Source organism: Schistocerca cancellata, chromosome 6 (assembly GCF_023864275.1).
Source record: "Schistocerca cancellata isolate TAMUIC-IGC-003103 chromosome 6, iqSchCanc2.1, whole genome shotgun sequence".
Lineage (NCBI taxonomy): Eukaryota > Metazoa > Arthropoda > Insecta > Orthoptera > Acrididae > Schistocerca > Schistocerca cancellata.
The window spans coordinates 692,745,569-692,760,374 of NC_064631.1; the positions used below are offsets into that span (position 1 = coordinate 692,745,569).

The 14,806-nt window shown below is 37.6% G+C and overlaps 1 protein-coding gene across 1 annotated transcript in view; it reads right to left on the reverse strand.

The window, feature by feature from the left end:
- The window catches only part of LOC126088480 (sialin-like), a 281,989-nt gene that overhangs the window by 66,528 nt on the left and 200,655 nt on the right, over nucleotides 1–14,806 (reverse strand). The window contains exon 7 of the mRNA XM_049906622.1: nucleotides 3,868–4,001. Coding sequence (XP_049762579.1) covers nucleotides 3,868–4,001 — 134 coding nt within the window. The remainder of the gene's footprint in view (nucleotides 1–3,867; nucleotides 4,002–14,806) is intronic.

Sequence of the window (14,806 nt, forward strand, 5' to 3'; positions counted from 1 at the left end):
TATGCAGCAGCATTAATTGTCGTTCCAGGAGGCATAAATTCAAACAGAAGACTGCCTTGTGTGTCCCAAAAAACAGAAACCATGATTTTCTTCGCTGAAATTGACGTTTTGCATTTCTTGGCTTTTGGTGGATTCGAATGGTGCCATTGCATTGATTGTTGCTTGGATTCAGGTGTATGGTGATAAACCAATGTCTCGTCACGTCACAATGTGATCAAGGAACTCATCACCTGCTTCAGCATAGTGTGTGAGGAAGTCGAGTGCAAGGCCCATCCTTTTCTTTTTGTGTTCTTCCATTAACAGTTTTGGAACCCAGTGCGCACACTATTTCCTGTACCCTAACTTGACAGTCACAACATCATAAAGAGTTGTCATTGACACGTCCGGTATGATCTGAAGCCATTCTTTCAATGTGAGACGTCTATTCACACGAATTGATTCCTCCGTTCTCTGAAGAAGGGCATCAGAGATCACAGATGTCCGACCTATTCTTTGTTCGTCATGAACATCGGTCCTACTTTCAGAGAAATGATGACACCATTTAATTACATTTTGTTGATTCATAATGTTCCCATAAACAGAAACAATTTCTTTGTGAATATCTGCTAGTTGCTAACCATTTGCATGAAGAAAACGTATGACGGAGCGCACTTCACATTTGGCCATTTTAAACACAACCTACTCCAACCAGAAGCAACATTCAACTGCCGAACGACCGCGAACAGAAAGCTAACGGTTCAAGGTTAACACCAGTGTTGCCAACTTGCTCGCCAAAACTCTTCTATTCCTCTGGCGTACGGTGTATCTTTACTTTCCGAAATATCCTTGTATAATCTACTGTGGATCCCTTGAACATAAAACCATGCCCAGTCCTTGGAAAAAGGCACAGGCCACACCCGTCTACAAGAAGAGTGGTAGAAGTCATTGACAGAACTTCTGTCCAATATCCTTGACACTGATTTACTGTAGAATCTTATAACATATTCTGAGCTCAAACATAATGAGGTATCTTGAAAAGAATTACCTTGAACAGAATGACCTCCTCACTGTCAACCAGCATGGATTTTTAAAACAATGATGCTATGAAATCCACCTGGTACTTTTCTCATATGGCATATTGAAAGCTTTGGATCAGGTTCGATGCAATGTTTCTTGATTTCTGGAAAGCATTACTCAGTACCACATCCACACTTATTGTCAAAAGTACAATCATATGGGGTTTGAAGTGAAATTTATGACTGGATTAAGGACTTTTTGATAGGGAGAACACAGCATGTTATCTTGGATGGAGAGATATCGTCAGATGTAGAAGTAACTTTGGGTTGGTTCAAATGGCTCTGAGCACTATGCAACTTAACTTCTGAGGTCATCAGTTGCCTAGAACTTAGAACTAATTAAACCTAACTAACCTAAGGACATCACACACATCCATGCCCGAGGCAGGATTTGAACCTGCAACCGTAGCGGTCGCTCGGCTCCAGACTGTAGTGCCTAGAACCGCACGGCCACTACGGCTGGTGTAACTTTGGGTGTACTCCTGAAAAGTGTGTTGGGACCCTTGCTGTCCATGTAGTATACTGATGACCACGCAGAAAATATTAATAGTAAAATCAGACTTATTGCAGATGATGCAGTTATCTATAATGAGGTACTATCTGAGAGGAGCTGGATAAATATTCAGTCAGACTTTGATAACATTTCAACGTGGTGCAAAGATTGACAACTTGCTCTAAGTGTTCAGAAATGTAAAATTTTGCACTTCACAAAACGAAAAAAAATGTAGCATCCTATGACTATAATATCAATGAGTCGCCACTCGAATCAGCCAACTCATACAAATATCTTGGTGTAATGCTTTGTAGGGATATGAAATGGAATGATCACATGGATCTAGTCATGGGTAAAATAGGTAGCAGACTTCAGTTTATTGCTAGAATACTGGGGAAGCACCTTTTCTAGAATGTTGCTCAAGTGTGTGGGACCTGTGCCATATAGGATTAACAGGGGATACTGAACATGTACATAGAAGGGCAGCATGAATGGTCACAAGTTTATTTAATTCATGGGGGAGCGTCACAGGTATACTGAAGGAACTGAAGTGAAAGACTCTTGAAGACAGACATAAACTATCTCAAGAAAGTCTGTTAACAAAGTTTCAAGAACTGGCTTTCAATGATTACTCTAGCCATACACTACAACCCTCTATGTATCGCTCACATAGGGATCTTGAGGATAAGATTAGAATAATTACTGCATGCACAGAGGCATTCAAACAATCATTCTTTCTGCACACCATATATGAATGGAGCAGGGAGAAATGCTAATAACTGGTACAATGGGACATACCCTCTGCCATGCACCTCATGGTGGTTTGCAAAATATAGATGTAGATTTAGATGTAGAACCTAAAATGCTATGTTGTGTACAAAAAAGGAAACTGACAACCAATATGTCAAATAGTGAATGAAAAGCACTCAAATTTCTAACTCTCTCTTTAAAAGTCAAAATATTAACTCCCAAAATTGCCTTATTCAGCACAGCATACACGTGTGGCACTTTGCAAGCTAAAAAATCCTACCAGGTAGGTGTCCACCAGCAAAAGACCTAAAAAAAAAAACTCTCTGTGTTTGTATGCTTAACATTTTAAATAGCACAAATATTTAAATGTTCTTTTGAAAATTCATTCATTGATGTAAAATTCACCTTTTTAACCATTAAACCACCAGAATCATCGCACATCACACACTATTAAAACTCTTGCTTTATTTCCTCCTGCCGTTTCCACACTGCATTACTCAAACATCTTATTTTATAATACTAAATCCAGCTTTTCATACAGTAAAATATTATCACAATCACAAGTACAGAACTGTCACTGTTTCTCTGTTAATGATTCGTTTTGGGATATAGCATTAATATTTATATTTTTTGTTTGTAACAAACTAACTTAATTTGTTTGTTATTGATATACTTATTAGTTTCAGAGTCTCATACATTCACAGTCATAGTTTTAAGAGCAATGGCAACATACTGTATTGGCACTAAATAAATGTAAATGTTGTGTGTCTAGGGCCTCCCAATGGGTAGACCATTACTGGTTGCAAGTCTTTCGATTTGACGCCACTTCGGCAACTTGCACGTCAATGTGGATGAAATGATGATGATTAGAACAACACAACACACAGTCCCTGAGCGAAGAAAATCTCCGACCCAGCCGGGAATCGAACCCGGGCCCTTAGGATCGACATTCTGTCATGCTGAAAACTCAGCTACTGGGGGCGGACGTACTGGCACTTATGATTATATTTCCAAATCCGTTCCCTCTCCTTTTGTAGGAAAATTCTTGGCAAAATTCCACACAATATGTATGTTCAGCAAATGACACAGTGCTGTGACTGTGATGTCTGTGTTATTATGTGACAGTGTCAAACTGGAGTAAAAGTATCAAGCCCAAGAAATTATCTGCATATTGCCACGTGTCCAACATTCGCCTAAAGGTGTCAGTAACCCCTCTTACAGACCGTAGCAGTTTACTGTAAATAGGAAGCAGCAGCCTTTTTAAAAACTTCAGATTTTTTGCTAATTTTATGATGTGAACTTGAGTCGGCATTAGTACAAATAGTTTATAGCAGTTTAATGGTAGTTACTTGTTAATGCAAAATGCAAAAGTAATTTTAACAGCTCCTTGTCCTGTGGATACCTTGACTTATCCATCCTTCCATAACGTCCTCCTCTTCATGATGGGGTCTATAGAAATATGGTGTAATATATGAATGTTAAAATTATTGTTGATGCTACAAAACAGCTGCTGTAGTTATGACAGAGCTATCAGTGATGTGCTTAGCTGCACATCTCTCAGTATGGTACCTGGCCAATGGTGAGGAGCTTTCTGTTGATCAGCCAGTCAGCTGAGAATCCCGCCAGTGGCAATATGAACAGCATCAACAATGATGGTAGTGCTGACATGATCCCACTTTCTTCGATGTTGAAGTGTAATGTTTCTGCAAAGGAGAATATGAAGTATTCAAATAGTAGATCTTCTGAGGACATTATACACTAACTTCTCCATTAATTCACTCAGTCATTCATACATTCTGTTGTTGTTTTAATCTAATACTTCAAGCTAAGCATTTATGTAATTTTACACATTTCAAAAACCACTACTGATTGTCTATACAGGGTGGAGGAAAATTGTGTCATGAAATTTTAACCTTGGATTACTGACGCCAGTAGAAAGCAAAATGACTAATGTTGTGTACATCGACAACACATCATTTTTAAACTATGGAAACTTGGTGCCATGCACTCTGATTGGCCGTGGGACAAACAGCAAGACCTATTCGACGTGTGTGCATATTACATTGGGTCAGTGACGGGGTGAGGGACGTTTGTATATGTGAACCAACAATCATAGCACTGCCCGTCAACTTACGAACGGCAACAGGACAAGCCCACAGCCGATTGGACTGCGTGGTGCCAAGTTTCCATAGTTTAAAAATGGTGCATTGTCAACCTAAACAACATTACTAATTTTGTTTCCTACTGGCATCAGCTATCCAGGATTAAAATATCGTGACACAATTTTTCTCCACCCTGTATACCAGATAACTTAAACATCTATTTACTCTGAAAATTAGTGTTACATCTCCGGATCCAGATATTGTGATTAATTATAGAAAGAGTAGTTAATGTAGCTCTATTCTACTTTGTTTCTTAATTTCTAGACATATACAATTTTCTTCCTGGTGTCTCTTTGGGACCTGTTAAGGACTTTTTCATCAGAATATAAAATTCCATTATAAACTTTAGAAAGGGATGCATAGTGTATATGAACATCACTTTTACTCCTAATATTATGATCATGAATGCTCACCCTAAACTGACATTTACCATTAATCACAAATACCAAGATGGAGTAAATGTAGAAATATCAAGCCCAAGAAATTATCTGCATGTTGCCATGTATCCAATGTTCGCCTAAAGGTATCAGTAACCCCTCAGACACTGAAGCATCATGGGGGTGCACATGTACAGGGCAAACTGCCTCAATCACAACAAGGATGACAACAGCTGGCTGGACAAGTGCCACCAGATGTCCTCCATTCCAGGGACTTATGTCCTCTGCCATGTCCTGTTGAATAGCTGCATCTGGGTGAGGGGGACAAAATAATGTAAACTGATTAATAACTGCTGCTTGAATAATTAAAAAAAATATTTGGAAAGAACCATTGAAAAAAATTGGAAGGTGCACATATCCTGGATGAACTTTAACTGATACTAATATATAGACCTTCTATGTCAATACATTTAAGATCAATATTCATCATTTAAAGTTACATAATTCTTCTCACTAGTTCCATTGTGCACAGAGCTGATTACGAAAATGCTGATACAGGATCACCCCTTCACTGCTTGCGCAAATTCCTCTTATCTGCTTTGAACCTCATGATACAGAATTCTCGGCACGGGCAAAATGATGAACAGATGGGTGTCATTGATTTAAATATACATAAATGAATAAACTAGCTTTCCTAATAACTTTTAAAACACTTTTAATATATGGTTGGAATACACATTTTTATGCAAGATCTTGTCTTCCCCCACTTATGAACTGACTTACCCAGCCAGTTATAGGCAGACCTACACTACAGTGTGATGTGGACCACTGCCATGATGCAATTTTGTTGTTTTTCATATAAATAAATTTATCAATTTATGCTATTTACACTAATACCATCAAAATTTAATTGAGTAAATTATAAAGAAAGCTAATATTCTGAATAAAAGCTGCTGCACCTCCTCAATTATTCTATATGGCTGCTGTTTATCTACTATTGACAGCTTAATATTTGCTTGACTATAATGGTATTTTTCAAAGAAAATGTTTACCTGAAACTCTTTACAGTACCCGTAAATTACTGCTTGTCATGCAGCTTTACAACAATCTCATCATGTAACTAACAGAACTTTTCAGTCTCCAAATCTAGATGTACAGGTAAATTGTGGAAACAGTGGCTAATGAGATATGTTTCTAATTTTTTCTTCAATTGGTTAGGATTCCAAATTCATGCTACATGGATGGATGTTTGTTGAATATCTTGCTACCAAAGTATGCAGGCCTAAGTTCATACTCAACTTTGGACAAGGAGGCAAGTTAATATGAAAAATATTTTTATCTTTTATTGTGTTTTTGTAAATCACAGTTCAGTTGAAACTGATTTTTATTGTTAGCAATAAAAACCAGCCAGGAGTTATCTACTTCAAAAACCTTGAATAAATTATAATTTAAATACAAAAAATGGTTCAAATGGCTCTGAGCACTATGGCACTTAACATCTGAGGTCATCAGTCCCCTAGAACCTAGAACTACTTAAACCTAACTAACCTAAGGACATCACACACATCCATGCCCGAGGCAGGATTCAAACCTGCGGCCGTATCGGTCAAGCGATTCCAGACTGTAGTGCCTAGAACTGCCCGGCCATTGCGGCCGGCTATAATTTAAATATATTCTTCTTTGCTTTTTTCTATTAACTTTTATTAAGTTTTCAACAGTATTATGAAAAGGATAAATTGCAACTCACAATAAGACCTATCCCCAAAGTTAACCACGTAGGACTTGTCAAAAGTCCTACTCTTTATAGTGAATAGCACTCTATCCTTTTCATAATATTATTGATAATCCAACCTGGACTTTCCGCTGCTTGATCCAGTTTTCCTTTCTTCTAGTTGTGTTCAGTTCGTCAGTTGTTTGTTACCAGAATGTAAGCTTTAAGAAGTTTGTGAACTTTTCCTTACTTATTTTGGTTTTCGTTAAGTTGTGATGCTGTGTAATGATATACAGCCAAAAATCTTCCTTGTTTTTATCTTCTTTTGTCAGTTTACTGTTTGTTGTTTGTCCTGCAATCCAATTCACAGCAATGTGTCTTATGAGTGCATATGGCTCAATCATCCGGATTTAGAAAATATGCTTGTGTGATATATCTAGGAGCTGTTCTTTTTATACTTGACAGCTTCTGCCTGACAACTTGCAAAATTTCACTGTCAATTAAACTTTTAAGAGACGGACACATGGATCAATCTGCTAAATGGATATTATAAAGTATTGAGTCAGTCAGAACTTTTCTGTTAACTGCTTTATACCAGGTTGCTTTCACTTTTGATGACACATTCCAGCAACTCTGCAACTGATAGTCTTCCACAAGGCTTTCCTATCACAGGCTAGGAATTTTAGTTAGATTATATTGCAATGGCCAAATCATGAAGGATTGACAGAAAAAAAAAGATCTAGGTATGAATATTAACAGTAAGCTTTGCAAGTTAGATTGCGATAGACAGTGCCAGTGGCTTTTGCCGATTTGGTGTGTGGTCATATGAATTAAGAAACTCACTACTAAAGTGTTGTAAGTTTCTATAGAAATGGTTATGTTCTCACCTTGGGCGGGGAGGGGGGGGGGGGGGGGGGAAATTTGAATACTTACAAACTTTACAGCAAATTGAACGGGGAATGGGAAAAATCACCTCAAACAACATCATTAATTACTTGTGTATCCAATTTAGAGAATTGGATGGGACACACTCTGTGTTCATCCAAAGCCAATACTCGAAGTGTTATAAAGACATTACAAATTGCATTAGATTCTTTTGCAAACAAAATCAAAGAAACAGATTTCTCTTCATCCTTGCCGAGAAATCAGAAACCAACTCAGAGCACATCCATGTTGTCCACTGCTGTAACAGACAAAATGGATGGTGCAGATGTTACTTCAGAACATACTTCACTGAGTTGGGAAGTCAGAATATACAAGTCTTTAACACATCCAATGAACAAGGCTGAAGAAATTTATGGCAGTATTTCAGTTCAAAAAACCAATGTCATTATATCCTCTTCATGGATCGAGGATGAACAACCGGTTTATATGATTGCTCAATTATATTCAACTCAGACGATAAAACATATCAACAGGTCTCCACGGTGGAGACACAAAAAGAGGGAAATGAAATTGTATGTAAATCCGGATTCAAGCTATTCTCCCTTGAATCAAGCTGGTAAGGAATCTAATAGTAACATCACCACAACAACATCTTGACAGACTTACGAAAAGTGGACAACAGGTTTTTTTTTTTTAAAAAAAAAAAAAAAAGAAAATCCTTTGAGAAACTCGTATGTGTAGTAAAAAATAATTTGACTGTACCAATTAATAAAGTAATAGAAATTTTTATGTGGAGATCCAATACAACACTTTGTACACATAGTGATAGAGTGGTAGTGAATGTCATTAAACATATTAAAATTGAAACAAGTCATTTGAGTGTACTTCAACTTTATGAATATATATGTAAAGCTGATGTGTTTATTTTGAATCTTATGTTTTGTGGTTAGTTGTTTCTATTGTGTATTTACCTATATGTACTTATATCTGGCTGTCACTTCCATTATGATGCATAACTGAACCTAAGGTTTCGATTACAGCATCAATTACTGGCACCTTTCATGATTCATAGTCTTAAATACCTTACACAACTGCTTTCACAGGTGACCTGGCCTCTGATGGGGTAGGATAAGTCTGTGACAGGACTTGAACAGGAAGTGCTGGGTGGGCAGACTGATCAATCTTTTCATTGTCCCTGTCTGCAACTCAATGTGTCATGTTTATGATGAGTAGCAATCTATCTTTCCATAATATTGAAGACAGGGTTTTCTCTGAGGAGATCCCGTAAGCCTAGTCTTAAGACAAATCAGCTTAAGCTTTCAAGGCAGATCAGCAACAGCAAACAGGTAGAGCAGCCCTTTTTAGTGTAAAGCAGGAACAAAGCAAGAAGAAGGAAGGAAGAAGAACTAGGGAAATAGTCTGTCATCCAGTGTTAAAGAATTATGAGACAGCCACTAGCAGCCCACTGCAGTAAACAGTGGAGGATGCGTTCACAGCGGCTACACTGTCTGAGGTCAGGGATACCGACACCTGATTCAACAGCACATTCACATAGACTGATGGTGGTTTGAAAAACTCTCTGCCAGGCACTTAAGTGTGATTTGAAGAGTAGTGGCATAGAATTAGAAACATGGCCTATGGCTTTGAGAAAGGACAAAAAAATCCCCTAATATGAAAGTAGAGGGTAGTGAGGTCCCCACCAATCAAGCAGTCTAGAGCTTTTGATGGGACTAAAGATGAACTTAATTTGTAGAAACTGTGACTTAACATTTGAACTAATGTCAAGTCACCGACACAGTGTCAAGCTAAAATTTGTTAAAACTAGGACTGTGGAAGCAGCACAAAGTAAGCTTCTTGTATGTGATTTGACCACAACTTGGACAGATGTCAAGGAAATTCTATTGGAGAACCATGAGTGAAAATGGACTTTGGATTACCATGTGTATCTATTATTGTCTAGTAGACAGAGTACATCTAAAAGTATGCCCAAATGGGCAAGTCTCACTGACACACTGCACCACCAATTACAAGAAGCCATCCTGGGAGTAATTACGGAATCAGACACTCCAGGAAGCCAGGCTCCAATTGGGAAGCTGGCATGAGCAGTATTCATACAGGGAATCAGAGATGAGGGGATTAAAGCAGTTGTGAGGGTAAGAGGTGAGGATTTAAAAGTTAGCCCAAGCTGTGGATTTGGCATTAAAAGAAGAGGCCTCAGTTGCCAAGCCTCTTGTAAAGAAAATTTTGGCAAATCCAGTTATCCAAGTCGTTACAGTTTTATATCTAAAAGAGGAGGCCATTACCCAAGGAACTGCACCATGAAAAGACACATCAGAAAAATAGATGCCATGCAGCCAAGTTACAGGAGACCAGAGAAACAGACACCCGTGCCTCCATCATTGCCGAGAAGGATAGATGAAACACTATGCAGAGGTCATCAATGGGAAATTTGAAGCATATGACTGACTGTATGTCTTCAATGCAGCCTTCAAGAACATTTAGAGCAGTGTTATTAGACCTCTGAGATGTTATGTTTGCAAAAAACTAGAACCCTTAGCCTGACAGTGTAATGCCAACACTAGGATATCAAGAATAAGGACTCAAAAATTGGGCAATGAAAGAATGGCATAACTATGCAGTCAACCCATTCTGAAAAACTATACAGAGTAGATACTAATGACAAGAATAATTTTGTAAACATAAGATGCATACAGGGAAATACAGGAACCACAAGTTTCATAGTAGATACTACTGCTCAGGTTATCATAATAAAGGAGTCAGCTTTGAAGAGTATGATGCACCTTAATACCAAGGAAAAAAAAGAAACTTAAAGACATTATGAAAGAAATAAAAGATAAGTGAAGAACCATGATGTTAACATTGATAGTAGATGATGATGTGTGTGTGGAACACAAGTTTCACATAAAGGGGATGAGGTAGAAGTCCCCCTACAAAGGAACCTTACGCAGAGACATCTTCGAAAGTTTAAAAGTAATCACAGATTATGTAACAAAGATGCTATGGGTCCAGGGTAGACTAACACACAGAAAAGAGCCAAACCATTGAATCTTTTTGACTTGGACAGAGCCACAAAGAGAGCAGTGTTTCATGAAATGGACATAGGGCAAATATGACATCTAAGGTACCATTAGTGGTCCAAGTAGAACCAGAAATATATGCAAGAGAGAACAGGGACCTCTGGAATGAGAAACCAGAAGAAATAAGAAGCAGTAGGGCACTGCGTTTAAGGGAAATACTTGGGCAGCCGATGGAAAGGAAAGTGTACCAGTGTCACTGTATGTGAACAGGCCCATGAGGTAAAAAGATTTTAAGGATTAAGGTGAAGACCTTCAATCTAACTGGGAAGAGGATGTAGATAAAGATGAAATGGGAGATATGATATTGCGTGAAGAATTTGACAGAGCATTGAAAGACCAAAGTCAAAACAAGGCCCTGGGAGTAGACAAAATTCCATTAGAACTGCTGATAGCCTTGGAGAAACAGCCTTGACAAAACTTTACCATCTGGTGACAAGTTGTATGAGACAGGCAAAATACCCTTAGACATCAAGAAGAATATAATAATCCCAAAGAAAGCAGGTGTTGATAGGCATGGAAATTACTAAACTATCAGTTTAATAAGTCACGACTGTAAAATACTAACATGAATTCTTTACAGATGAATGGAAAAACTGGTAGAAGCTGACCTCGAGGAAGATCAGTTTCGATTCTGTAGAAATGCTGGAACATATGAGGCAATACTGACCCTTTGACTTATCTTAGAAGATAGATTAAGGAAAGGCAAACTTATGTTTCTAGCATTTGTAGACTTAGAGAAAGCTTTTGACAGTGTTGACTGGAATACTCTCCTTCGAATTCTGAAGGTGGCAGGGGTCGAATACAGGCAGCGAAAGGCTATTTAAAAGTTGTACAGAAACCAGATGGCAGTTATAATAGTTGAGGGGCATGAAAGGGAAGCAGTGGTTGGGAAGGGAGTGAGACAGGGTTGTAGCCTATCCCTGATGCTATTCAATCTGTGTCTTAAGCAAGCAGTAAAGGAAACAAAAGAAAAATTTGGAGTAGGAATTAAAATCCATGAAGAAGAAATAAAAAACTTTGAGCTTTGCTGATGACATTTAATTCTGTCAGAGAAAGCACAGGACCTGGAAGAGCAGTTGAACGGAATGGACAGTGTCTTGAAAGGAGTATATAATATGAACACCAACAAAAGCAAAATGAGGATAATGGAATGCAGTCAAATTAAATTAGGTGATACTGAGAGAATTACATAAGGAAATGAGACACTTAAAAGTAGTAGACGAGTTTTACTAATTGGTGAGCAAAATAACTGATGACGTTCAAAGTAGAGAGGATATAAAATGTAGACTGGCAATGGCAAGGAAAGCGTTTCTGAAGAAAAGAAATTTGTTAACATTGTGTATAGATTTAAGTGTCAGGAAGCCTTCCCTGAAAGTATTTGTATGGAATGTACCCATGGGCGATAAATAGTTCAGACAAGAAGAGAACAGCAGCTTTCAAAATGTGGTGCTACAGAAAATGCTGAATATTAGATGGGTAGATCACATAACTAGTGAGGAGGTATTGAACAGAATTGGGGAGAAGAGCTATTTGTGGCACAACTTGACTAGAAGAAGGGATCAGTTGGTAGGACATGTTCTGGGGCATCAAGGGAGCACCAATTTAGTATTGAAGGACAGCGTGGAGAGCAAAAATTGTAGATGGAGACCAAGAGATGAATACAGTAAGCAGATTCAGAAGGATGTAGGCTGCAGTAGTTACTTGGAGATGAAGAAGCTTGCACTGGGTACACTAGTATGGAGAGCTGCATCAAACCAGTCTCTGAACTGAAGACCACAACAACAACGTAAAATGTTGCTAACTTCATGCTCAATAGTTGGCAGTAACATCATAATACTTGATGCATAATTATTTACAAGTGTTCATTTGTTTTTGGAAATTTTGGCTGTAACTTCTGTGCAGTACTTAAAAAAAATGCTAATTTATTTAGTTTGGTAGGTAGTGTGGATCATTTGCTACTTTATCCCCCTCCTTTATCAGTATGTTATTATGCCTTTCTTTCTCTCCCTGTTTCCTTTTTTTATTACATCACAGACTGCTTTGATTGTCTGCACTGTACATTATTTTGTCATTAAATGACTTTTTGCAGCAACCAACACCTTCCTATAAATTCTTTTGTATCTATGGGAGAAATGTAAGAACTCAAGCTCATTATGACTCTTTTCATGGAACTCAGCTACTTAAGGGCTTGGGAATACTTCTTAATACCTTGCTGGGTTGACTGCTGTATCTCATGTCCAAGCATCTAAGTTGCACATTTCTAGGTATAGCCTAGCTGATGGACGAAATACAAACTCTTGTACAAGGAATGAACAAACAGTTTATTGCTTGGCACAGGAAAGGAAACTTATTGGGAGCAAAGAGCTTCAGAGAAGTTGTACATACATGTAGAACCTTCACTCAAGAATACAAGAAAATTTAATCCATAACCACAGAAGTAAAAATCAATATCTCTGTAAAACAACAGGTAACTAGTCTAAGAACAAACATAAATTATTCCCAATAAGAGTAAAACAGTTCCTCTGTTGGCTAGTGCATAAAATGTTTTGACAGCTGCACACTAAATACCCCCCCCCCCCCCCACACACACACAAGCACATATGCATGACAGAACATGACAAGACACTGCACCCAAGGAGGACTGTAATCTCAGTTGCTACAACCTGCTGTTTTGTGAGACATTGATACTGAGGTGAGTATTTTTGGAAATGTCTTTTCAAAGTACAGTTTAAATCTACATCTATATCAATATTCTGTGAAGTGCATAGCAAAGGTTATGTCCCACTGTACCACTTATTACGACTTTTTCACTTTCAGTTCACGTATGGAGTGTGGAATAAATGACTATTTAATGCCTCTGTGCATGCTGTAATTAATCTAATATTATCTTCATGATCCCTATGGGAGCAATAAGTAGGAGGTTATAGTATATTTGTAGAATCATAATTTAAAGACAGTTCTAGACATTTTGTCAGTAGGCTTTCTTGAGATAGTTCCTATCTATCTTCAACAGTTTGCCAATTTGGTCCCTTCAACATCTCAGTGACACTCTCCAGCAGGTCAAACAAACCTGTGACCATTTTTTCTGTCCTCCTCTGTATATATTCAATATCCACTGCTAGTCCTTTTAGGTTCGGGACCCCCACACTAGTGCAATTTTCTAGTACTGATCGCACAGGTGATTTGTCAGCAAACTCCTTTGTAGACTGACTGCATTTCCCTAGCATTCTACCAATAAACTGAAGTCTGCTACGTGCTTTACCCTTGACTGACCTATATTATCATTCCAATTCATGTCCCTTCTGAACATTACACTCAAGTATTTGTATGGGTTTACAAATTTCAGCTGTGACCCATTAACATTATATTCACAGAATACTAATTTTTTTCATTTTGTGCAGTGCACAGTTTTACATTTTTGAACGTTTAAAGTAAGTTGTCAGTCACTGCACCCCTCTGAAATCTTACCAAAATAGGTCTTACTGAATATCTGTACAGCTTCATTCAGACTGTACTTCACCGTAGATAACTGCATCATCTGCAAAAAGTCTGAGGTTAGTACTAATATTGTTCACAAGAACATTAATATGCAACACAAACAGCAAGAGACCCAAAACACTTCCTTGGGTTACACCCGAAGTTACTTCTACACATGTTGATGGCTCTCCATCTAAGATAATACGCTGTGAACTACCTACCAATAAATTCTTAATCCAGTCATATATTTTGTCTGATGCCCCATACAATCATGCTTTTGATAATAAGCATAATTGTGGAACTAAGTCAAATGATTTTTGGAAATCAAGAAATACTGCACCTACCTAACTGCCTTGATCCATGGCTTTCAGAATGTTATGTGTGTAACCTATGAGTTGGTTTTCATGTGATTTGTGGTTTCAAAATCCATGCTGGCTGGAATGGAGGTCTTCTGTTCGAGATATCTCATTATGTTTGAATTCAGAATATGTTATAAGATTCTACAACAAATGAATGTCAAAGATATTGGATGGTAAATTTATGGATCATGTCTGCTATCCTTCTTGTAGACTTTACACTTTGCACAATGGATGTGCCTGAAATATAGGAGACATTAAAGAATTCATTTTTAGCTACATTGGTTATTTGCACAATGGGTAGCTTTACTGGTAATTACCAACAAAAAATTTGATTTCATTAAAACAAGGAAAAAAATAAAATAAAGAAATAATAAATAAAATAATAATAATAATATGATATAATAATACAATGCAATAATAAACAAAATAATAAATAAAT